At 33.6% G+C, this 23,053-nt stretch overlaps 2 protein-coding genes, 1 long non-coding RNA gene and 1 pseudogene across 4 annotated transcripts; 2 read left to right on the plus strand and 2 right to left on the minus strand.

Moving 5' to 3' along the window:
* The first annotated feature begins 5,097 nt into the window (after positions 1-5,097).
* On the plus strand, positions 5,098-6,649 carry LOC106366451 (uncharacterized protein C119.09c). Its single transcript, XM_013806051.3, has 3 exons — positions 5,098-5,458; positions 5,522-5,670; positions 6,274-6,649. Exons 1-3 carry the CDS (start codon positions 5,279-5,281, stop codon positions 6,410-6,412), a joined length of 468 nt encoding a protein of 155 aa, XP_013661505.1. The 5' UTR covers positions 5,098-5,278; the 3' UTR covers positions 6,413-6,649.
* A 1,510-nt stretch (positions 6,650-8,159) lies between these two features.
* LOC106368382 lies at positions 8,160-11,173 on the minus strand (annotated as a pseudogene).
* Positions 11,174-13,019: 1,846 nt separating this feature from the next.
* Positions 13,020-15,006, plus strand: LOC125577824. 2 transcript variants are annotated; one of them, XR_007316212.1, is made up of 6 exons: positions 13,021-13,394; positions 13,478-13,524; positions 13,765-13,904; positions 14,044-14,180; positions 14,346-14,535; positions 14,611-15,006. It is a non-coding gene; the product is annotated as an uncharacterized LOC125577824 (long non-coding RNA). The 2 variants fall into 2 exon arrangements; XR_007316211.1 differs by having other exon boundaries at positions 13,020-13,394; positions 13,765-14,180.
* Positions 15,007-16,263: 1,257 nt separating this feature from the next.
* Positions 16,264-18,048, minus strand: LOC106362806 (dof zinc finger protein DOF1.8). Its single transcript, XM_048739733.1, has 2 exons — positions 17,754-18,048; positions 16,264-17,565 (listed from the first exon to the last, which is right to left on the minus strand). Exons 1-2 carry the CDS (start codon positions 17,775-17,777, stop codon positions 16,573-16,575), a joined length of 1,017 nt encoding a protein of 338 aa, XP_048595690.1. The 5' UTR covers positions 17,778-18,048; the 3' UTR covers positions 16,264-16,572.
* Positions 18,049-23,053: the final 5,005 nt, after the last annotated feature.

The following is a 23,053-nucleotide window of genomic DNA, read 5'->3' on the forward strand; positions in this document are numbered from 1 at the left end:
AAACATTTTTCTTTATTGGTCTTTGTGCTGTTTGGTGCATTCAAATGACTTGTGTGTCAGTGTCCTTCGTCATAGTCTTGTAGAAGCTCCAAAATAGTGACAGTGTATCTTTTCGTACCAGGTTGATAAATCTATGAAACCCTCCAGCTATGTAGCTCATCCAAATTGGATCGTGAAAATCAAACGTTTCATTACCACAATAGAGTGGTGTAAAGGAATCTATGAGTGGCGTGGATCTCATGCTTTTTCTGGTTTTTTCTAGAGTTCTTCACTTTTCTTGTACTCGGATGGAGGCTTTTCTGGTTAAAGTATTTCTCGCACGACCTTGTGGAGGTTTCTCCAACCTTTTTCTTTTTATTTTTTGGTCTTTCCTTAGATCTGGCGGAATATACAAGTCTGGTAGTTTTTTGGAGGTGAATCTCTTTTTTTTTTCTGAAACACTAGTAGGTATATGGCACAGTGAACCTCTACGAAAGCTTCATGGTCCTGGTGGCTCGTCGATTGACGGTTGGTACTCTCTGTTAGAGAATGATGGAGAGGCTGTTTGAGATTACACATCATGGCTTGGGTTTGTACCCGTTGTTATGGGGAAATATGGTAACGACATGTCTATTTTTGGAGACGGTGGTTCTCTTGGATTTGTAACCTCTTGACCACGGATTCCTTTCTTGACCTGGTTGAATTTAGAGTCATGCGCGGTTTCTAGATCATGTGTGATGGCGAGGCTCCAAAATAACTTGCGGCGTTAGAGTTTTGGGAGTCGGATTTTCTTTTGAAAATCGGCGTTGTGACTGCAAAACCTGTTCACCGTAGTTATATCTCATACGGTTTAACCGTGGATGGATCTACATGCCGGTCTGGGATGATGCAGAAAAGTCTGATTGGTTAGACCACCTCCAATAGAAGGCTCTATTCATTAAAATTCTAAACATGTGTATATATATATGTATGTTATACATACATATACATGTGTTTTTAGGATTCCAATGGATAAGTGCTTTTAGAAGCCGGTGTTCGTCAAAGTTGAAAGTTTTTGTTTCCATTCTTCTTTTCAATGCCTACTTCTTATTCTCTCAGATCTACAGGCTGATAATTTTTGAGGATGATTGGTTGCGGCTGTAAATATTTTAGACAGTCAAAATTTAGTCTATGACTATAGATTATCAATCAAACTTTCTTTTATTTAAAAAACTCACAGCAAAAAAATCTCTACAAAATTAAAATATAGTTGTATAGAGCTTTATTTCAAGAGCAAGAAAATAGTGTTTTACAAAAATACAACAAAATAATCTGCAACTTAAATTCTACGGTCAAAAACATAAATCTATTATACCTCATTTCAGCCAATAACCTAGGCATCAATGTTTTTCCATTTTATCGGATGGATCCTTGTACTTTTCTGATTTCCAATCTGGGTCGAAAGTTCAGTCACAATTAAATCTATAAGAAAATGTTTTGTTACCAATATATTTTGGAGCGATTAATTGGAAAAATTGCCAAAACGAAACAAAAAAACAACATAGTTGTTCCTATGATATAAAACCATATTTGTTCATCTGTTCTCCCTTTTATCTTTTTTCATTTCTGAAATTTAATGAAATAAACTAGATTTTGACACGCGCTTTCAAAAGCGTGGACTAATTTTTTTATATAATCAAATTTTTTTATTTAAGTAGATTTGGACATAAAATCTGTAATTCGATGTTCGAACCGAACCCAAAAAAAAATCGATATGTATCCAGTCTTAAATGTAAGATATACCAGAATAAGTTTTGTAGGGTGGTACAAAACATATCCGAACCTGAAGTGTTATTAATCAAACCCGAAAACCCAAAAAAACAGATCGGAATGTCCAGATAAATACCCAGAAATTTATTCTGTATTAATAGTATTGATATCTTGGGGAAAAAGTATTAATTTTAGAGGTTATTATAAATAAATCGAAATAAGTTATTAGAGGTTACTTTGTTTGCAAGACATGTTAGTTTAGATTTGAGTAAATTTATTCTAAATGTGGTTAGAATATTCTTTTCCACTTGATTTTGTGTTGATAATCAATAGATATTTTTTTTTGACAACAATAACTAAACTATGATAAGAAACAATAGATATTTAACTAATAGAAATTAAAAAATTGAAATGAACGAAAGTCCGGAATTGTATCTTTGGCTTGAATAGATAAAAAAAAAACAAATCATATCTAATGTAATAGGTGAACAATGATAATTTTTGTAATTTATATGATCGAAAATTATATGCAGATAATATTGTGTTCATAATAGAATTCTGTATAAATGAGAATGTTTGGTATGGTGAATAATGATCAAATTATGAAAGAAATTGATTTCTTCCTGTGGCAGGTAGTGATTGTAAGAGAAGCAAATATAATACCCAGTTAGAATTATTGTATTATTTTCCTATACTAACCTGGTCCAATTAGAGTTATTGTATTTTTATTCTAATAGTAAAGAACCTATCGGTTTAGTTAGTATAAGTTCGGATGACATTAGTAGGTTAGATTTTGGTTTAGTTTAAGTAATCTGGTTATATTATTTATTATGGGTGAAAAATATTATGTAACAAACATATGTAACGTACTATCAAAACTGAAAGAGTCCAAAATTTAAAATGAACATTTTTAAGTATATTTAAATTAGGACTCTGTTTTAATAGATTAGATAGTTTTATGAATCCAAAAAAAAATTAAAAAATAAACAATTAATAAATCACCTATATACACAAACACATATTTTGTTTTGGTTAAAAAACATGATAAATAAAATTTTAAAATTACTTTCTACTAAAAGTAGAATTCGTATTCTACGGAAAATGGGTTTGTAAAAAACGAATTCCAGAATAAACAAGTCCATCTACTTTTTTTAGAAGAAACAATCTAAAAATTATTAAAATTTTAAATATGGAGAATGTGAATTCTACTAATTGTAAAGATCGCTACTTTTCTTTTGAATGCAGTTTCTACTTTTATGAAGTATTTTAAAATTCCGGGTATGCGAAGTGTAAACTTAACACGAACGTCTACAAAAAGTAGAAATTGTATTCAAATTTTTTTGTTATGGTTCTACACAGTGTAGAAGGTGCTTTCTACGGATAAAAAAAAATAATTTTCCCGAAAATTAAGGAAGTTTCAGTTAAGAAAATATTTTAAAAATATTCTAATTTCCTAAAACGTGTTCTAGTCGATTTTCTTTATCAAAAAAAAATGATTTTAGATTTTCTTCTTTATTGTTTGGAAATTTAATACAAGTACGAGATGGATTTTTTCGGCTGGTGATAAAGGGGGTAAGACTACTGTTATTGGAATTAAGTTCTACCTTAGAGGATTTTAAAAGAATAGTTTAGAGGATTTTAGAAACCAAATGCAATTAGGTTACATGATAATTTTTATTTGTGTCATGTGCTCTTTTTTTTAAAAATTATTTTTACATTTTTTTCTTTTCTAAAACATGATGGGATTACCTTATGTTTTTAATCTTTTTCCATTAAACTTTTTTAAATGGTTTTAATTTATATTTAATTTGATTAAGGAAATATTAGTTTTGGGATTATAAAAAATATTATACTTTAAGGACAACTTAGTGATGATTTTATACCATAAGAACAACTATGTTGTTTTTTTTGTTCTGTTTTAGCAATTTTACCCCATTAATTTTAGAAAAATCTATGATGAATATTCACAAACATCGAAGTAGGTTGAGTTACGGAACAAGATCGTAATTATTTTCCTACTTTGGACAAGACACTGTTTGTCAGAGAGTGACATTTTTCTTTTTGTCTTTTATATTTTCATTTGATTTCACACTGCCCCCATAGCTTATCATCTACGCGATTACACTCCCGAACATTTGTTTTTCCATGTTGACCCTCGTCTATTTTGTTTTGTTTTCAAAATCCTCTCATTCAGACATAATTGTTTACTTTTGGAGGGGTTAGCCGCTAAAATAGCGTTTTAGATATATAGAACATATTGTGACAAAAAAAAATATATAGAACATAAATTTGTCAATTTTTGCGAAAGGCTTAGTACAATACTCCTTGTAAGCTTTAGCCAAAAGTAATTTGGAAATGTTACTGTTAAATATTTTGAAGGAGGGACATAATCCAATATGATGATTGATGGATTATTTTCACGTATTCAGGTATACATATACTGATGATTAGCTAGTATGTACTTATACTTTTGATGTGAATACTAATAATTCTAGAAGAGTGGGAGAGAGTCAGAGAGATAATAAAAAAAAAATGCAACGTATCCGAGAAAAAAACGGGGGACCTGTTTCACGAGGGACGAAGACGAAGATTCCTCCGCAGAATGAGAGCTCGATGTTGATAATGAGGGTAAAAGGTGTCGGATATGAGGAGGCAAAACTCAGCCCAGCCTGTCAAATTATCTTTTTTCCCCAAAACAAATTTCCAAACAAATCATAATTCCAGACAATAAAAAAGGACTTTTACTGTTCTTCCGCAGAATCGACAGTGTCACTAACTCGCTAGCTGTATAGTAAAATATAGTAAATTTATAATCTCAGACGGCGGAAGGCTCACTGTTTCAGTTTAGCAATAACTATGGGCTTTTTATTAATAATAAGAGGGATTAAATTTCAAATTTTATTATTATGTACCTCAATATCTACATTCTCTGTTACATGTTGATCACATACATTCAAGTTAAGTAATAATATTTGATGTTAAAAAAAAGAGGGATTAAATAATACTCTCTGTTCCTAAAAAAAAGATTTTCTAGGGTATTCACACATATTAAGAAAACAATTAATTTTTTACAATTGAATTTATTATTTATTTTACTATATATTTTCCAATAAATATCAACCAATAGTATTCAATCATTTCAAATATTTTCAATTAATGTTTCTTAAAAATATACAAACTTTTTAATATTAACTACTAAAAGTACCTTAAAATTTTAGAAAATCTATGGAACAAAAAAATATATCTAAAAAATCCTAACGGAGAGAGTATGTGTTATTAAAAGGCCCAATAATAAGAGGGATTGAACAATATGTGCTATTGAAAGGCCCAATAAGTTTAAGGCCCAGCCCAAACCTAACGGACTGTGAAAACTGAGAGAGAAGAGCGATACGTGTTTCCTTCTTCCTCCTCCTTCCTTCTCTGAATAGAGAGAGAGAGATCAGAGAACGAAGGGGGAAAAATTGATTAAAAAAAAACCAGAAGAAAAGGATCGTAAAAATCGGAGAGAGAGAGAGAGAGATCTGATTGATCTGTGTGTGTGGGGGTTGGAATGATGTACGTGAGAGCGTTGCCGACGACGGACGTGAACCGGAACACGGAGTGGTTCACGTATCCAGGGGTGTGGACGACTTACATCCTCATCCTCTTCTTCTCATGGCTCCTCGTTCTATCCATCTTCAATTGCTCCCCTGGCATGGCCTGGACCATCGTCCACCTCGCCCATTTCGCCGTAAGCAAGCCAAACAAAGATCTCATTCAATTCGATTACTCATCTTCTTCTTCTTCTTTATAGGCAACGTATCATTTGTTTCACTGGAAGAAGGGAACGCCGTTTGGGGATGATCAGGGGATCTACAATAGGCTGACTTGGTGGGAACAGATTGACAACGGCAAGCAACTCACTCGCAATCGCAAGTTCCTCACTCTTGTTCCCGTTGTCTTGTAAGCTCTCTCTCTCTCTCTCTCTCTTGTGTAGCTCAATTGGGAACCTCTTCGTTGTTATGTGCCTATCATTAGTATAAAAAGCCTTTGCAATATTATTTCCAAATTACTCAAAGAGGCAATATATGTCCTTCTTTTCCCTTTTCTCACTTTCCTTTATATATATGATTGTCTTCCTTTGGGATAGCACTGCTGAGAGCTATTAGAGCATTGCCATAGCTATTAGAGCATTGCCATAGCTATTTTATTCACTTCCTCTCTTTTCTTTTTTGGTGTGCATCAGTAACCTCTTTCATTCTCCTTGTTTTATGTCAATCTCATTCCTTAGGATCTAGCTCCTATTAGCCTTTGATTTTAGCGTTGCTGCTCAGGATTCCCACAGAAAGCTCTCTGAGAGCTGTAAGGAATATTAAACCATACTTCGTGGGATTACACATTTATAGATATAGTATTCTTAAACCAGGCTTCTTCTCCCATATGGGTTCTTCTGCCCATCTCAAGACAAGATAATTTAGATATACTGTTAGGATGTTTGGACATAACCACATATTATTACTGGTGACAAGTCTTATAAGTGAAAATTGTGTGTTTTTTTACTCATAGGTACTTGATAGCATCGCACACGACAGACTATCAGAATCCCATGCTGTTTCTGAACACGCTTGCTGTATTTATAATGGTGGTTGCAAAGTTCCCGCACATGCACAAGGTTCGCATCTTTGGAATCAATGCAGACCAGTGAAAAGCACCAAATGAGATATGTTGTGGTAAATCAATATCTGATCATGAGGCCTTGAAATGGAAATACATATGCCACTTTTGTCTTCTTCTTCTTCTCTTTAGATTTTTTTTTCTTTTACTTATTTATGTAAAAACCAAATAAGTCATTCAAGAGTGGGTTTGTAAGTCTGAACCCGTGGTTTAGTGATTTTTTTTCAAAAATCATATACTAATACTAATATACATGATATACAGTCGACATAGTCATTTTCGACTTTAAAATTGCTTATATGCATTTCATCTGAATCCTTCCTTTCCATAAAAATAGTTTTTTTTTTCATTTGTTCACACTTATCCATTAAAATATTCAGACTAAATTTCTATAACTCAGCTTTATAATACTCAAACTTTTTTTGCTATCCGGTTTAATACCAAAACTAAATATTTTGCTCATTTTGATAAACTTACTTCAAAAATTGTAAAATTTAATACCCTACAATGTTTATTTTAATCAAAACATTAATAAATTTTAAACCAAACCTAAAAATCTCTAATTTTTTAACTAAATCTTAAATATTTCAAATTTTAATTTAATATTTAAGAATACGATTAACTAAATTTTGGTTAAATTTTAGAAAAACAAATTATGAATAAATAAATAAAATAGTTTAAACTTCATGAAACAAACTAAATATAAAATTAAAACTAATATTATGAAAACATTTAAGATTATCGACAATTTAGTTACTTTTATTCCTATAACTTAAAACAAAATTTGGAATTTTTGAGATTTGTTTTTGAGTTTTAGATATTTGTAATGAAAAAATTGTTTAAAACTTACTTATATTTTTGATTAAAAAAATAGTTTGAGTATTAAAATAAGTACATATTTAAAAGTAAGTGTACTAAAAGGAAAATTAATAATTATTTTGGTTATTAAACCGGTTAACAAAGAAATATGAGTATTAAAAAGTTCAATGAAATTTAGTTTGAATATTTAATTATGAATTTTTTCCTAAATATAATAGAAACTTAATTCAATTATTTTTAAAAAAAATTACAATGTCCTATTCTTAAATAATATAACATTTATATAAATAGAAAATTCTAATTTTGTGAAACAATGTTTTTCAAAACATTTATCTTCATAGCATGGATGTAGTATTTATTACTAGGGGTATTCCGGCGCTACGCGCCGGGTTCGGACATTGATTTCTCTTTTGAATGTCATTAGTTTCATTTTGTATCCGTTAGTTGTTAGTATAGTCGAGTTTGAATTATTTTTCTTGCCAATTAAGAATTTAGGATCGTGAACTAATGACTAATTTTATGAGTACATGCTAGGCCATTTGCCTCCAGGGTTGATAGCTTTCCACGGCCAAGTCCAGACAATAGATCCGTTCTGGCATATGCTTGGTCTCGGGTACCAAGAGAAAACAACCTTTTCTGATGCAGAAAGTGCAGCTGTTGTTCATTTCAATGGAAGAGCCAATCCTTGGCTTGATATAGCATTTCCTCATCTATGCCCTCTGTGGGCTAAGTATCTTGATTCCTCTGACAGGTTCATCAAGAGCTGTCACATTAGAGGATCATAATAACAATGACATATCAAAACTCAATTCACAGGTTGGTTAAAAGGACCTCTTCCAGATCATGTTCTTGCAGTCTCTCTGTACTTTCAAATTCTGATTGCGAGAAAGTAAAAAAACACATTCTATGTATTAATGTTTGAACATCTGCCAAACTCTACTTAAATATACATGTAAATAGATAACATTGCGCCAAGTAATTGGAGTTGATAAATTCATAACATTATCATTGTTCAGTAGATAACAGTTGTTCATACGACCATAACATGATAAAACAAAAGCAACGATAAAACTGAGAAAGCCGAAAAAGAAGAGAGCAAAACAGATGGACTTTTCTTTTTTTTCAGCGTAAGCAAGAAGCAAACCAGTTGATGATTTTTCCCAGTTAAGCAACTGGTGGACGAAGGACATGAAACTTGAAACTCGTTTGTTTTCTTGTCAAGCTCGTCTTGGATGGTGGAGACATCACGCATAGCTTCCTCCAACAGAGACTTCTCTTTCTTCAACTCCTCTCTTAAGTCCTCGAGCAGTTCCTTTTGGAGTGATGTCTCTCGCTCGAGTGTAAAGTTCTTAGCCTCGGCGACTCTTAGCTTAACTCTCTCGCTCTCCACTTCACCACGAGCATCTCTCAAGCTTTTCATATACGACAACACGCTTCTCCTCTGCTCCTTGAGTTCCTCTAACTGTTTCTCTAACAGCACTTCCTTTTCTCCCATTTGCTCTCTTGAAGATAACAAAGCTTCCCGAGAAGAAACAAGCTCGAATCTCACATCGGTTAGAAGCTTCCTCACTCTCTTAAAGTCCTCCATGGTTTCGTTAGCTTCTCCAAGCCGCTTCCCTGTCTCCTCCTGAAGCTTACTCACTTCCTCCTGAGCCACCAACCACTCTTCCGTCTGTTTCTTCAAGTTAGCTTCTGTTTCTCTGAGCTTCTCCTGCTCAAGTCTCTTCTTCGCCGTAGCAATCTCTATCTCTTTTTCCTTCTCCTTGAGAGCTCTCTGAAGCGCTTCTATCTCATCTTCTTGTCTCTCCACAATCTCCTTGGCTTGGCTCAAGAGCTGTGACTTGTTCTCAAACTCAAAACTCGCCACAGAGACCTCCTTGGTTTTGATTGAGATCTCAACGCGCATTCGATCCAGCTCACGCTCTTTAAAAGTCAATGACGCTTGCATAACGACAAGCTCCTCGTCTCTTTCCCTAAGCTTATGCTTTAACTCTTCGATCTCTCTGGCCTGTGAAGCTAACTCCACGTTCGCCGGCTTCAGCTTCTCTTGTAAAATCTTGTGCTTCAAAGAAGCTTGGAGGATGACTCTCTCCCGTTTCTCCAACCGTTCCCTTTGCTTGGTTTAGTTTCTTCTTCTCGGAGAGAACCTTCCTCTCTGCGTCCTGCAAGTCTTCTTCACGTTTCAACAAAGCCATTAGCGCAGCTTGAAGGTCAGACCCAAGCCCCCAAGGCTTGAGTAGGACAGAGCCTCATCAGGAGGATACACCAAGTTCTCATTCGTATGTTCATGTGTCCGAGCGAAGAGTTTATCCAAAAGAATTTTTGAATGCTCCTCGGCTGTTCCATTGTCTTTGAAGCTTGGTATTGTATTGTTCAGAACTGATTTAACGGTGAGTAAAGAACGTCTCTTTCCCTTTCTACAACTGGTGAGGAACGTAACAATAGTCTTCTGCTTCTGGTTTACACTTGTCTGCATCAAGAAATTATAACACAACACATCAAAATAAAACTCAAAGTCTTCATTTTTATTTAAGGGAAAGTAAAAAAGAAGAAGTAAAACTTGATGATTGTGGGCATACATTAAGCATCATTCTGAGGAAAGCAAAGAATAATAAGAGAACAAAAACCCAATAATAAGACAGTAAAAACATCATGAAAGTTCTGAGCTTTTTATAAAACAAATGTGAATCAAAAAGTCTAATAGAGGAAAGGTAAGTGAGAAGGTGAAAACCTGGCAGGGAGAGAGAGACGAGTAGGAAGAAAGATTCAGGCGAATAGCCTGAGAGAAACCCATCACGAGCACATATCAAAGAATTTGAACCTGATTCTTGTAAGCATCCATTTTTTTTTTCTTTAGTGTAAAACAAAGAGAAGTCTCATGTCAAAGAATTTGAACCTGATTCTTAATGAATGGAGGAAGAAATCCAAATAAAGCATATGACTAAGGTAAGAGCAGAGTAGAAACCTTAGCAGCAACTACTCCCTGCACAAGGAGCCCGAGAATTCCTAACATCACAAAAAGTCAGATTAGACCTGAGAAATAATATTAAAAGAAAATATGCTTACAGTATCAACTCATCACATTTAACAGAACGTAAACTTCAGGAATACTCTCTATGATCCCTTTGAAAATAAGAATGACTCCACGATTCTTGTCTGGTGCCTAGAAATGGTATATCAATCGATTTAGTGGACAGTAAAATACATGACTGCATAATCTTTCATATAAAAGTTTTCTTTAATGAGAACTTGTCTTGCTCTAGCTTGAATTATATCACAGATCTGTTTACAAATAGAGCGTTTCAACTTCAACTTACAAACCATGCATGTATAATCACGGACAATTCTCCTCAAAACTATTGAGTGTATGTGTGCATATATACACTGAATTGTAAGCATGTACCTTCTTCTTCTATTGATGAACGAACGCCGTCATTATCACCACCTCCGACCTTCTCTGCAGTCTGGGACTACAAATTCATTGCACAGCTCCGACTCTCCAAGCCAGGGGCGAGGGCACTGAGGAATTGAGCGGTGGGGGTTTTGCCGGAGGATTTCACAGTTTTGGAAGCGAGTCTCCTCTGCGTTTATTTGTGAATAGTGAATAATGTGGAGAAGAGTACTGAGATGAAGGTTTATTTAAGGTGAAATGATGAGAGGATGCAAACAGTTGCATGGCTATAGATTGCTTCATTAAATAATGGGATTCTATGACGCAAAGACATGCTACATCGACGTTATGGAGGAGTACCAGTCAAGGTTGAAACGGCTGGGTAAGCTGATGCGATGAAGGAAGATGAAGAAAGTGACGCGATGTAGGGCAAGGAGCTATGGTAATTGATATAAACTCTCGGCTTTGTTTAAAGCAATTTTGGGCTTTTGGGCTTTTAAGAGATGATTAACGACAAAGCATCTTTAGAAATTAAAAGTACGATGCCAGGTGGCAGAAAAAGCCCCATGCTTCCTGATGATGTGGATAGCCTAAGGAGAGAGACAACTCTCCTTTATATATATAGATGTACGTATATTTATACTTAATGATGTTACTATTTTATATGCTTGCATCTAATGTTGAACTGATGTAAATAATATGAATGTTAACAAAATTGTTTTCGGGATCAAAAAGTCTTAAAATAGTCTAGTGCCTTTTTATTTTACGAGTTTTAAAAAGTAGTGAATAATTTTTCGCAATATCGCGGATAATATCATTAAAAAATTACTTGTGGTGAGTAAGTTTTGTAAATATTCATAGCAAAAAAAAATTGTATATATTTTAATTTAAATTAATTTCAATAAATTAAATTTATTGATAACAATCAATAAAGAACTTTTGATTGGTTAATAATCTAAGAACAACATTTAGTTTATTCCATTATATTAATCATCTTATTTCTACTTATTTAATTATTTATATATGTACTGATGATACAATACATGTTTTATTTATAGCTATAATATGAAATTAACCTAACAGCACATACATATAAACTTATTTTATTGATATTATTTATTTGAGAATATGATGATATTTAAGTTTCGATCAATACAGTGACGTCCAATTCATTATGTATATTGTATTTTTTTTTTTGAGAAATGCTAAAACATAATAATTAAATTATGAACTCTATATAGTATCTACCTATAATATAGTTTTCACTAACTAAAACCTCTTAAATTGACTGATATGTATTACACTATATATTCTCTAACAAATATGATTTAAAAAATTAAGTCGAGCAAAAATTTTTTAGATTTTTATCATATTTTTTATTTTTTTATTTATTTTATTAAATTAAAATAACAGAATAAATATAAATTTATCGACTCCTTAGTCCACATCATAAGAACATGACAAATAAAGGAAATTACCTAAAAACTAAAATTATGTAAAACATGACAAATAAGCAAAATCACTTTTCAAATAATAGTACAAATAACAAAATCCAAATAGTATTTTAAAATATTAGTAGAGAGTACATAATTAAAAGATTAATTAATATATCTCATTTTTGAATAAAATAATTATATTAAAAAGAGTAAAAGTAAATATTTTTGAAATACTTTAAACATAAAAGCATATATATGCTCTATTTACAGTTCTTAATTTTTATATAAAAAAAGAAAACCAAACATTTTATTTATTATTCTAATTTACTGAAAAGTTAATGATTATTAATTATGTTTAAAGAAGAAATATGTTGTGACTGAACGTTGAAACATAGGCTCCGAATGGTAACTGCGGTTTGAGCGGTGCGGAACAAGCGGTTTAACTGCGGTGCGGTTTTAATAGTTATAAAAATGTATAGATATATGGTATATGTAAAGATTTTTGTTACTGTTAACTGCGGTGCGGGACGAGGCGGTTCGTAACATTCGAAGCCATAATTTATATATATAAAACAACTCATATTACAGCGTTACAAACATCTTCATTTGCTTTACACCCATTTCCAAATGTTTCTCCTAAAGACAAACAAAGAACCAAATGAGAGTCATCTATACTAATAAAGTTAGGTTATGCTCTCTCCATAGGCTTCCACGACATCAAGGAGAGGGGTGCTTTTCGCGACACGTGTCGACTCGCTGTGGTATGTGTGTTTGTCACGCGTTTCTTTTTTTTTAAATTTCTTACATTCACGCGCGTCACGTTTTGTTACGGTGAAAGGTGATGTCTACTCAATTTGGGCTTCGTTTTTATTTTGATAAATTGAGCCCATCATCATTCTTATCTCCTAACTAGCCATAAGTAACTTAAGGTTTGATCTAAAGAAAACAAAACGAAAGGATGTCGACTCAAGGAGAATGAGGCTTTTGCAGACACGTGTCCACTTTTCTTGAGCGACAAAAATGTTCTCGCCTTCGTTGTAGGCTTCATTCACGTGCAGTAATTAAAACTTTTGACACCTCAACATATTGGGCTTTGTTTTCTCTGGTCCATCAAGGGATCTCCTTCTTCTTTGTGCTGCTTGAAGAAAACTCGAAGACCTTACGATCTCTCTTCCGCTTCCTCGGCAAAGTAACGTTCCGGCGTTATGTCAATCACTGAAGAAAACCCACTAAAGCCACGATTTCCTCTTCATTGCAACTTTTTGGATTGCCTCAGTTTCACTCTGTATATCCTTTTGTTCTCTAGCTTCTCCTCTTTACCAAAATTACAAAAATCAAAGAATCTTAGCAAGCTTCTACAGTCCAAGGTAACATGATTCCTTTTGATTTTTCTCCACTAATTTGAATTTGAAGTCATAATTTCTTATAACGTACGATGTTGTATTTGTAGCTGCGAGATTACCTTACGAACAATGGTCGCAAAGTTGATTCCGTACAGTAAGTCTTTGATCTGTCTAGCAACATTAAACTATTTGGTTTTGTTTGTATCTTCCAGAGAAAAAGCAGAGAATTTTGTCAAAGAAAGGTTAACGAGTTAAAGGCTTATGAAAACCGGAGCTAAACTCATAGCGTGTATTCTGATTCTGTGGCCATTGATTTATTGATTTAATAGGGATGAAATTGCTTCTGATTCTTTGAGTGATGAGAACCCACGTCAGGTTTTTAAAAACTGTGTAGGTTCAAAGGTTCATTCTGCAGATCAAATGATCATATGGATGACTCAGCATCGAGCACTGAAACTTCACATGTACTCGCTCCATCTCTCTCTTCTCTCTGGTCTCATGGCGATTATGATTCTGTTTTTATTTAACTCCAAGGTATTCTTACCTGATTAATTTGTTTACAGGAAGCAAAATACGCTGCTGTATAGGACTATAAATCTTCTTATAATCTTAGGCTTCTTAGTTTTTTTAGGGTTTTGGCAGAAATTCGAAATTAATATGACAAATATTGCAGAGAACGTGTTGAGATTCATAAAAAGTCGTACGAGGCAGATGGGACTTTTGGCTCACCAGATCATTCTCTTAGCCAACTGCAAAAAGTTATGGACACTACAACCGACAATGGAACTAGGGGTCTCAATATATATATGTGTATGTGTGTACATCCTTTTGATATGGACATGGCTAGGTTATAACCAATATATAAGCTTCTGAAGTTGTGCAAATTTCAGTAGACTCATCTTTAATCCAATTAGTATTATATAGTAATTTGCTTTCTATTTTTAGTTTTCTAAGATACTGTGTGTTTGATTGCAGGGCAGGGGGTTGGTGTCAATGCTCATGTGGATAATGAACTGCCCCAGTTTGTTGCTGACATTGTTGGGAAGACCTTCACTTTTCAGCTCATGCTATGAGCGTTCAACTTCACTTCCAAGCATCAAACCTTCACCATCTCCCGTTCTTTTACTGAGTGTCAGCATGCACCACTCCCAGACTTTTTGGTGATGTGAGTCCCTAAAACTGGGATTAGATAGGATGTTTATAAAGTAATTTATTCAACTTATTGATGCGCTGTGAACAGGGAGCTCAACATGGTCCTGATGATCGGATTCCTGTCCAGAATCCAATAGCTTCTAAGGTCTCTGATGGTACCAGTAGAACTGTTGTTGAGCAGACTGATGGTGTGGCAGCAACACTTGTGAAAATACAAATGTCAACCATCAAACTTCCTCATCTGTTGTACCAGAAAGAGGGGGTTCAGCATCTAACAATCAGACTGTTGGCTCAAAGAATGGAAAGAAGGCACGGTTGGATTAGATCCAACTAGAAAACACAAATCACCATTACATTTCCTTATGTTTATATGTCGTCATTTTCGTTTGGTTATGCACTGTAACTTAGAACTTTATCTATTTTTAACTAAACTCAACATGGCGGCGGCGGTGTTTAACCTATCAATGAAAGTTTTTTCAGTATACATGTCTTCCTTTTAGCTCAAATTAAGTAAACGCAATATAGGCATTGAAGAAATCAAATCCCCTGCATGTTAAATTGTGTTAAAAATAATATTTAATTTTATATGTTAAAACTATTTATCAAAAACTATTTATACAGCAAGGAAATTACGTGACCAATTTTCTGAACTACTGTCAGGAATTACCCTCTTCATTTTTAGATATTCCATCCCTACATAAACATCAAAACTCTGCGTTAAACTACCTGCATCATATATATAACAGTCTTTCTGTAAATAATCTAACTGGCGTTCATATTAGCTTGAACATATTTGCTAATGGGACCAAATTAAAGCAAGCTTCAGAGGGACAAAACTTCTTTCAGTACACTAAAATGAAATACTTCTTATTGCAATGAAATACTTCTTTCAGTACACTAATTTGTTGACTTTTTGTTAGACTTTTTTTTCTCTGCGAGTTTCTAACTAAATTGTTCACAATGTGCCAAAACAGACTATGGTGTTAGGCTGCTGTCTTCTATCTAATAACCTTGTGTGGGTCAGGATCCATGAGTTTGGTTCCAGTGTGTTTATAGTACACAAAACATACATAAGTCTTTTGAATTACATTAAAATAACGTCAGGCCAATAAATCAATAATTATTTTATAAACTTATTTGCCAAGAGGATTTCACAAAGGTAGTATTAGTGTACACTTAAATATAATTATATGATCTTTACTCGGCCAACATAATCATAGATAAAACTCTTAAGAAGATTTCAAACACACAAAAGGAACGTTGTTGCTGACCGTTTGGCTAAGCAGGCTCTAAGCTGTGTATCAAGTCGTTTTACCACGCTACTCTGATGATTTAGTGAAGTTGCGTTCCAAAAAAGAAAAAGATCTCAAACACACAAAAACTGATAAAAAGTAATGCATACCTACGTATTATTTTTGGAACATAAACTTTACTTTATGTTCTAAGTTCAACTATATTTAATGCAACTATCAGTTATTTATTCTATTTTTATTGTATTAATCTATGAAAACTATTTATGATATTCCTCTTTGACCTAAGCAACTACAAAACAAAGTAATACACTACTATCATTAACCATATCAAGTGAATCAAAACCGATTTCACATTCATTAAAAAATAAAATACATGAACCCGGCGCGTAGCGCCGGAATACCACTAGTCTTGACTAAACTAAGGATTTGAGTAGAGTTTCGTATATACTATCAATCTCTCATGTGTGACATGTAAAAAGCATGGGACTAATATAATAGAAATGATAGAAAGGAAAAATATGGTACAACAGTCTTTAATTACACTACAGTTATTTCGCTTGAGATGTACTAAACCATTGGGCACTAAAACAAACATAATCCATAATTTTTTAGATAACTGGGGTTTGATAATATAATATTAATAATACAAAGACATCCATCCCCAACCCAACAAAGTTAAAGATAGTAAACACCACAGATGGTAGTTAGTTAACCTTCATCTTCTAAAATTTGGATGAAAAATTTAAACGCTTCTCTTTTTTTTTTTTTTTCTTCTTAGAAACTCTCCTTTACTATAATTATTGCCATGGTCCACCAGCAGAGGCAGCCGAGTCACCAGCACTTAACATGCCATTCCAAAACCCAACAGAGTTGTCAGCTTCTCCTTCTTCTTTCTCACGCTTATGATCATTCCCATTGCCACCACCACCACTATTGGTGCTTGATGATGAGACGGGAAGTTTCAGGCTCTCAAAAGGCAGCAAAGGCCTTCCAATGTCAGTGCCACTGGACCCCTCTTGTTGACGTAGAGGATCCCCACCATCAAGAGGGAACCCCAAAGGTGGTCTCATGAACTCTTGAAACTGTGGGAAACTCATACCAAACCCAGGTGATGCTGCTGCGTACACCGACGAATCATGAACGTTAGGATAAGTCACGAAAGCAGGGCGTGAGTTAGAGGAGGTGGTTGAGGAATTGGAGATCCCTAAAAGCTCCAAAGCCGACGAGGTTGATACAAGTGCGTGGCTCTTCATACTGCTGGGCACTACTTGTAGAAACTCGGGAATACTTTGATGATGATGACCAATCCCAAACCCTTGAGAAAACGCCGAGCTGAGATCTTTGGCCTCGTGGGCGTTACCAAAACCATGAGAATACGCTTTAGCCTCGTGGTCATTCTCAACACTCGTAAGGTTTAGCTGTTGAACTGGTGGTGGTGGCGTTTTGTTGTTGACAGAAAGAGTTTTCTTTGAAGAGGAAGAGGAATTGGAATTGGAAGAAGAGGAAGAGGAAGAGGACGGTCTCTTGTTCTTCCGGAGGCCACCGCCGATGGGGATGTTCCTGAGGGAGCCACCTTGGGTCCAGTATCTCTTGCAGTCTTTACAGAAGTACCTGGGCTGAGTGAGGCTGTAGTTGTTGTAGTAACAGAACTTGGTGTTAAGGGAGTTGCATCTTGGACAGTTCAAAGCATGATCTTTCTCCGGTCTTGCCTTCTTCTCCTCCACTGGAGCAGCAGCAGCAGGATTCGGCTGTTTCAAGCATGTCTCGTTCATTGGCTTCACAATAAATTCCTTTTTTTTTTTGCAGGAACAAACAAACAAATAAAGCATATGAGCTAGAAAATTATATTTCAAAAGAGGAAAACATTTATCAAAAGATTAAAGAGAAGGCAGTTTATTTTAGAAAGCAGCTTCCTTTGTGATAAAAAGGAGGAAACTTAAAAGAGACGAGACGAGTAAATAAATTAAATTAACAATACCTGAGGCCATTTAGCTGTGTCCATGGCTAAGATATTTTCAAGCTGATCAAAAACACTGAAGAAGAAAAACCCTGCAAATAGCTAATGAGAGAAACAGTAGTAGAGAGAGATAAAAGAGAAGTGTGTGGGGAAAGGTAAAGCTGGTTTTTTTTAAAGCAAGAAGAAGACGAAAAAAGAGAATATTAAAATATTTTTATTTAATTTCTCACGAAGTGTTGGCCTGAGAGTTTGATGGATTCTTCGTATGAGAGAGAGAGAAAATAGTTTGGCTCAAGTCTGACACACTCTCAAACTATGCACCCGCCGTCCCACTAAACTTTATTATTTATTCCTTCCATTTTTTGTCTTTTTCTTCATCACTATACAAAAATATCATTCTGATAGTTCGTTTCGCTACTGTAGTTTTTGTTTGTCCATATTTTTTTTTCTTTGCACCTATATTTTATTTTATTAAACGGACCAAGTCCAAAAACCAAAAAAAAAACTATACATCATGACCCAATCCCTATGAATCTAAACCAACTGACCTAACTAAAGACAAACCACAAACGGCTTCACGCCCAAACAACAAAGTCAGACAAACCGACAAGAAAAACATGCCAAAAAAAACGCGTGTTGCATTTAACAAAATGAGAAGACACGTGTCAACCCGAAACACCACCCGAAACACCAAGACGAGACACACGTCATACAACCAGACACCGGCACCGAACGCAACTCAAACGCAAGGCTAACATCGGCGAAGATGGAAAACAACTGCGAGTTTTGCTGGAACACGCCGGGATCATAACGACGACACCGAATTCACCCTGGACCTTAACAGAATCACTGTAACCACCTCCAACAACTGTATTGGAAGGTTATTGGGAACAGCTTCTTCAATCGTACGCGTTAGAGAGATCAATCGAAACAAGATCGAGATCTCATCCATGCTGAGGTCCACAATCACCACAAACCCGACACATACCTCGATTACTTCCGAGGGGACCCAACTACAACAACCCAATTATCTGATCTCCACTGCAGGCGAATGAAACGACTCGAGACATAGCGCAACAACACCATCAAAGATTATCGCCACAAAGAAAGATAAACCGCCGGATAGTTCCGCCAAAAAAAACGCAAACCACCAGAAACAAAGCTGGCTACACTCTGTCGAAAGGAACACTGTGTACAAGAATCGGTAATCTCTGCTCGGAGGAGAACCACCGCGACTTTCAAACTCTCAAAATCTCAGAAAGAGAAGAGAGAAAAAGTCTACTATTCCCTTCTGATTTTTCCACTGGGGTTTTTGTTTGTCCATATAGTTAGTTTACTATCAATTTATTCAACTTTTCCTCTAAAAATAGCTATGCATGCAGAATCATCATTTATTTGAGACATAATTTTGGTTAGCAGTAAGATTCTCTATGTTTTAATATAATACGAAAAAGAATAATATTGTAACAATACCATAGAAAATAACTGTATAGGTCACGGCGTGACTCTCTGTACATTGAAACATTTTTTTTATCAAACATTGAAACATCTACTTGGGCCTTTTAATCCTTTAAACTCTTTTCTTTTCCAAAAAAAAATTATAGTTTTTTTCTTAATTATAGTTTATTAACTATACTTAGATATTACAACGGATTTTGGTTGTAATTTAATAAAAAAAAAGAACCAACTATTTTATTATAGTTTTAAAACTGTTTTTACATATATTGTGTGAGATTTGTTTTAAAATTAAAAATTCGCTTTCACATATAAGTTCTAGTTAATATTTATATTTTATATAGTGCATAGGTAAATTGTTATCAATTTTGTATTTAAGACTAGATAAAATATCCGTATTAAAAATTTTGAACCGAACCGAATCCGAAGTAAAAACTAAAATTAAAACAAAATTTGGAAGCTAAATAAAGCCAATCAAATAAACGACAACACTATAACTTTCTTATGTACTAATATAATTTTTAATGAAACTTATCTGATATTAAATAATTTTCTTAATTCATTTTTCCTAATGATATATTTTCATAATAACATTTTAATTAAAAATTAGTTAGTAAAATATATATAGTAAAAATCAAAAAAATTGTAATAAGATGATGGTGAAACTTTATTTACTGTTGACAAAACACATATAAAGATCACTTTTTATTTTTGTTAGTTAAATAGTTTTAGTATCATACTTGTCATAATTGTTTTTAAAAAAAACTACAGTTAAATAAGTTTTTTAATTTTTTTTTCCAAATTTAAAAAAGAAAAGAAAAATTATATTTTATAAATATCCATTTTATTTAAAAGTTCAAAAAAAAAAATCAAATACTCTTTCACATTATTTGTTTAGGATCTTAATAAAGGAAAACTACTCTTCTTTTGTAGTTTGCTTTCAGAAAAGGAAAATTACTATCGTATGCTCTATTACAATTTTCTTTGTTTAGAAATTCAGGAAAATTAAATTACTATCAAATATTTATTTTTAGTTATAATTAAATTATACAATTTTTGAAATTCGTATCAGTACTATTTTTATACTTATTTTGTTAATTAAAAAATTAGTATCATGTTCATCATCAAATTTTCTCTTAAAAAATATTACCGAATAACTTTTTATAATTCTTTTTGGTTACGAAAAAAATATGATGCAAGTGTCTGTTGTTTAGGATTTTTTTTTTTTTAAAAAACAGCTATCAAATATTCTTTTACATTTTTTGGGGTTTTAGAAATTGAAATTAATACTGCACAATCGTTCACAATTATATTTTGTCTAGAATTTAGAAAAATAAAATTAATATCAATAGTTATTTCCAGTTATATTAACTATTTTTAAAAGTGACTATTTTCAATATAAATATTATTTGGTTAGGACTAAAAAAAGAAATTTTTTTTTACAAATCTCTTTTAGGGTTTTTTGCAAAATTGACCTACAACTTAATGTCAAACACAAAACTAACCTCCTTTTTTTTTTGAAAATTAGTTTTGCTCTATTCATCCCACAAGTTCATATAATTTACGAAAATGCCATCAATTTTTTTTTTCTTTCGAAAATGACATTTTTATTCTCTCACCCTCATCATCTTCAAGTAATTACAAGATTGCCATTGTCATCAATACCACAACCACCATGAACAACCAATTTGAAGCTCTTAATGCTCCCAAAATCGATTTACTCTTCTTCTTTTTTCCATTCTTGTGAACTAAACACAACATATCTCTCACTTTCTCTCCACAATGAGCTAAAAAAACCCAAGATTTTGATTCTAAAATTTTTATGGTTCATAGAGTCATAGAAGCTAACGATTCTGGGTGGGTGACTTTCGTTTGTGATTCTGTGTGCTTGGAGAAGCCTTATGTATGCTAAGGAACTTATCTCACCAATTTAAGGTATGACATCGAGTTTTTTTCCAGATCTGTTCGTCAGACGACTTACTTGGGAAGTTGTCTGGCTGTAGACGACTTACCTGGAAGTCGTCTGGCTGTAGACGACTTAGCTGGAAGTCGTCTGGTCAACGCAGATGTTATTTTTGCAATTGACTTTGAAATCTGTAACCTAAGACGACTGAAAGTTAAGTCGTCTACTATTGTTTGGTTTCAAAAAAATTTCCAAAGAACCTAGACGACGTACATTTCAGTCGTCATAGGTTAGTTTTGCATTTGACTGGATAATTTCAGAAGTTTGACTTCCCCAGACGACTTACATTTCAGTCGTCTGGCGAAAATTAAAATAATAATATTTTTTTAAAAGTAAACGACTTACAATTAAGTAGTCATAGGTTAGTTTTGCAATTAAAAAAAAAACTTCAAGATTTAATTATACACAGACGACTTATAATTCAGTTGTCCACCAGACGACTTACAAGTAAGTCGTCTAGGATTTTTTTCCGAGATTCTGGTCAAACCTCGTAAATCCTGGACGACTTACATTTCAGTCGTCTCGTGGACGACTGAATTATAAGTCGTCTGTATATAATTAAATCTTGAAGTTTTTTTTTTAATTGCAAAACTAACCTATGACGACTTAACTGTAAGTCGTCTACTTTTAAAAAAATATTATTATTTTAATTTTCACTAGACGACTGAAATGTAAGTCGTCCAGAAAAGTCAAACTTCTGAAATAATGCAGTCAAATGCAAAACTAACATATGACGACTGAAATGTAAGTCGTCTAGCTTTTTGGAGTTTCTTTTTAACCAAACAATAGTAGACGACTTAACTTTGAGTCGTCCGAAATAACATATTTCAAAGTCAATTGCAAAAATAACTTCTGCGTTGACCAGACGACGTATAGTTTAGTCGTCTAGACAACTTAGATTGAAGTCGTCCGCGTCTTCTCTGCTAGTTTTTAAGTCTTCTACGTTAGTTTTTGAATAACTTGTATTTTTAAGAGTGATAAGTAACTTCAAGATATGTAAAACTCGTATTTACAAAATATGTTCTCTCCCTTAGTTTTACTAAATTTGACTAAGTTTTTCAACGCAAACTTATACAAAATATGATATGCTTTGACTAGTTACTATTGTTTGTTTCCATCTCATAAGTATTATTGTTATAGACAATAATGATGACTATTGTTATGAGTTGGAAGAAGGGTTAAAATGCTTCTTAAAATGTTGTATCAATATGAAGCTACCAACATTCTTGTTTATTAAGATGAGAAAAAGGCCATTGGAGTTTATTATTGCATATGAGAGATCCAAAGATAAGAAAAAAGCTATTGAAGTCTATTATTTCATTGATTTGTAAATGTGTAAACACATTGTTAGCACATTTCATAAATCTTGGAAAACATTATTACTGATTTTACAAAAAATTCACAACTAAAAGAGTAGACATGCAATTCACAAAATAGATCACAAACAAAACTATTATAGATCATTTCTCTACAAAGACAAGCTTGGATTCCACTTGATATGGAAGAAAACTTTGCCAGAAGACTTCCAGGAAGTCCAGACGACTTTTAAGAAGTCCATACGACTTTCAGGAAGTTCAGACGACTTTCAGGAAGTTCAGACGACTTTGTTAGAAGACTTTAGGAAGTTCAGACGACTTACAGACGACTTTACAGGAAGTCCAGACGACTTCCAGACGACTTTACAGGAAGTCCAGACAACTTTACAGGACGTCCAGACGACTTTTAGGAAGTACAGACGACTTTATCAGAAGACTTCCAAGAAGTCCAGACGACTTCCAGACGACTTCCAGACGACTAACAGGTAAGTCGTCCCAGAAGTCTTCTAGATCTGAAAAACCTGCATATTAAATCCAGATCTGAAAAACCTGCATATCCAAAAACGTTCAAATGGCTTAAAAACAGA

The sequence above is a fragment of the Brassica napus genome, chromosome A9 (genome assembly GCF_020379485.1).
Source record: "Brassica napus cultivar Da-Ae chromosome A9, Da-Ae, whole genome shotgun sequence".
Lineage (NCBI taxonomy): Eukaryota > Viridiplantae > Streptophyta > Magnoliopsida > Brassicales > Brassicaceae > Brassica > Brassica napus.

Excerpts from the sequence above, each read along its gene's own strand:
- LOC106366451 (XM_013806051.3), top strand. The coding sequence starts at position 5,279 with ATGATGTACGTGAGAGCGTTGCCGACGACGGACGTGAACCGGAACACG. Across the intron at positions 5,459-5,521 it reads TCCACCTCGCCCATTTCGCC|GCAACGTATCATTTGTTTCA; the intron begins GTAAGCAAGCCA and ends TCTTCTTTATAG. Across the intron at positions 5,671-6,273 it reads ACTCTTGTTCCCGTTGTCTT|GTACTTGATAGCATCGCACA; the intron begins GTAAGCTCTCTC and ends TTTTACTCATAG.
- LOC106362806 (XM_048739733.1), bottom strand. The coding sequence starts at position 17,777 with ATGGACACAGCTAAATGGCCTCAG. Across the intron at positions 17,566-17,753 it reads ACACAGCTAAATGGCCTCAG|GAATTTATTGTGAAGCCAAT; the intron begins GTATTGTTAATT and ends AAAAAAAAAAAG.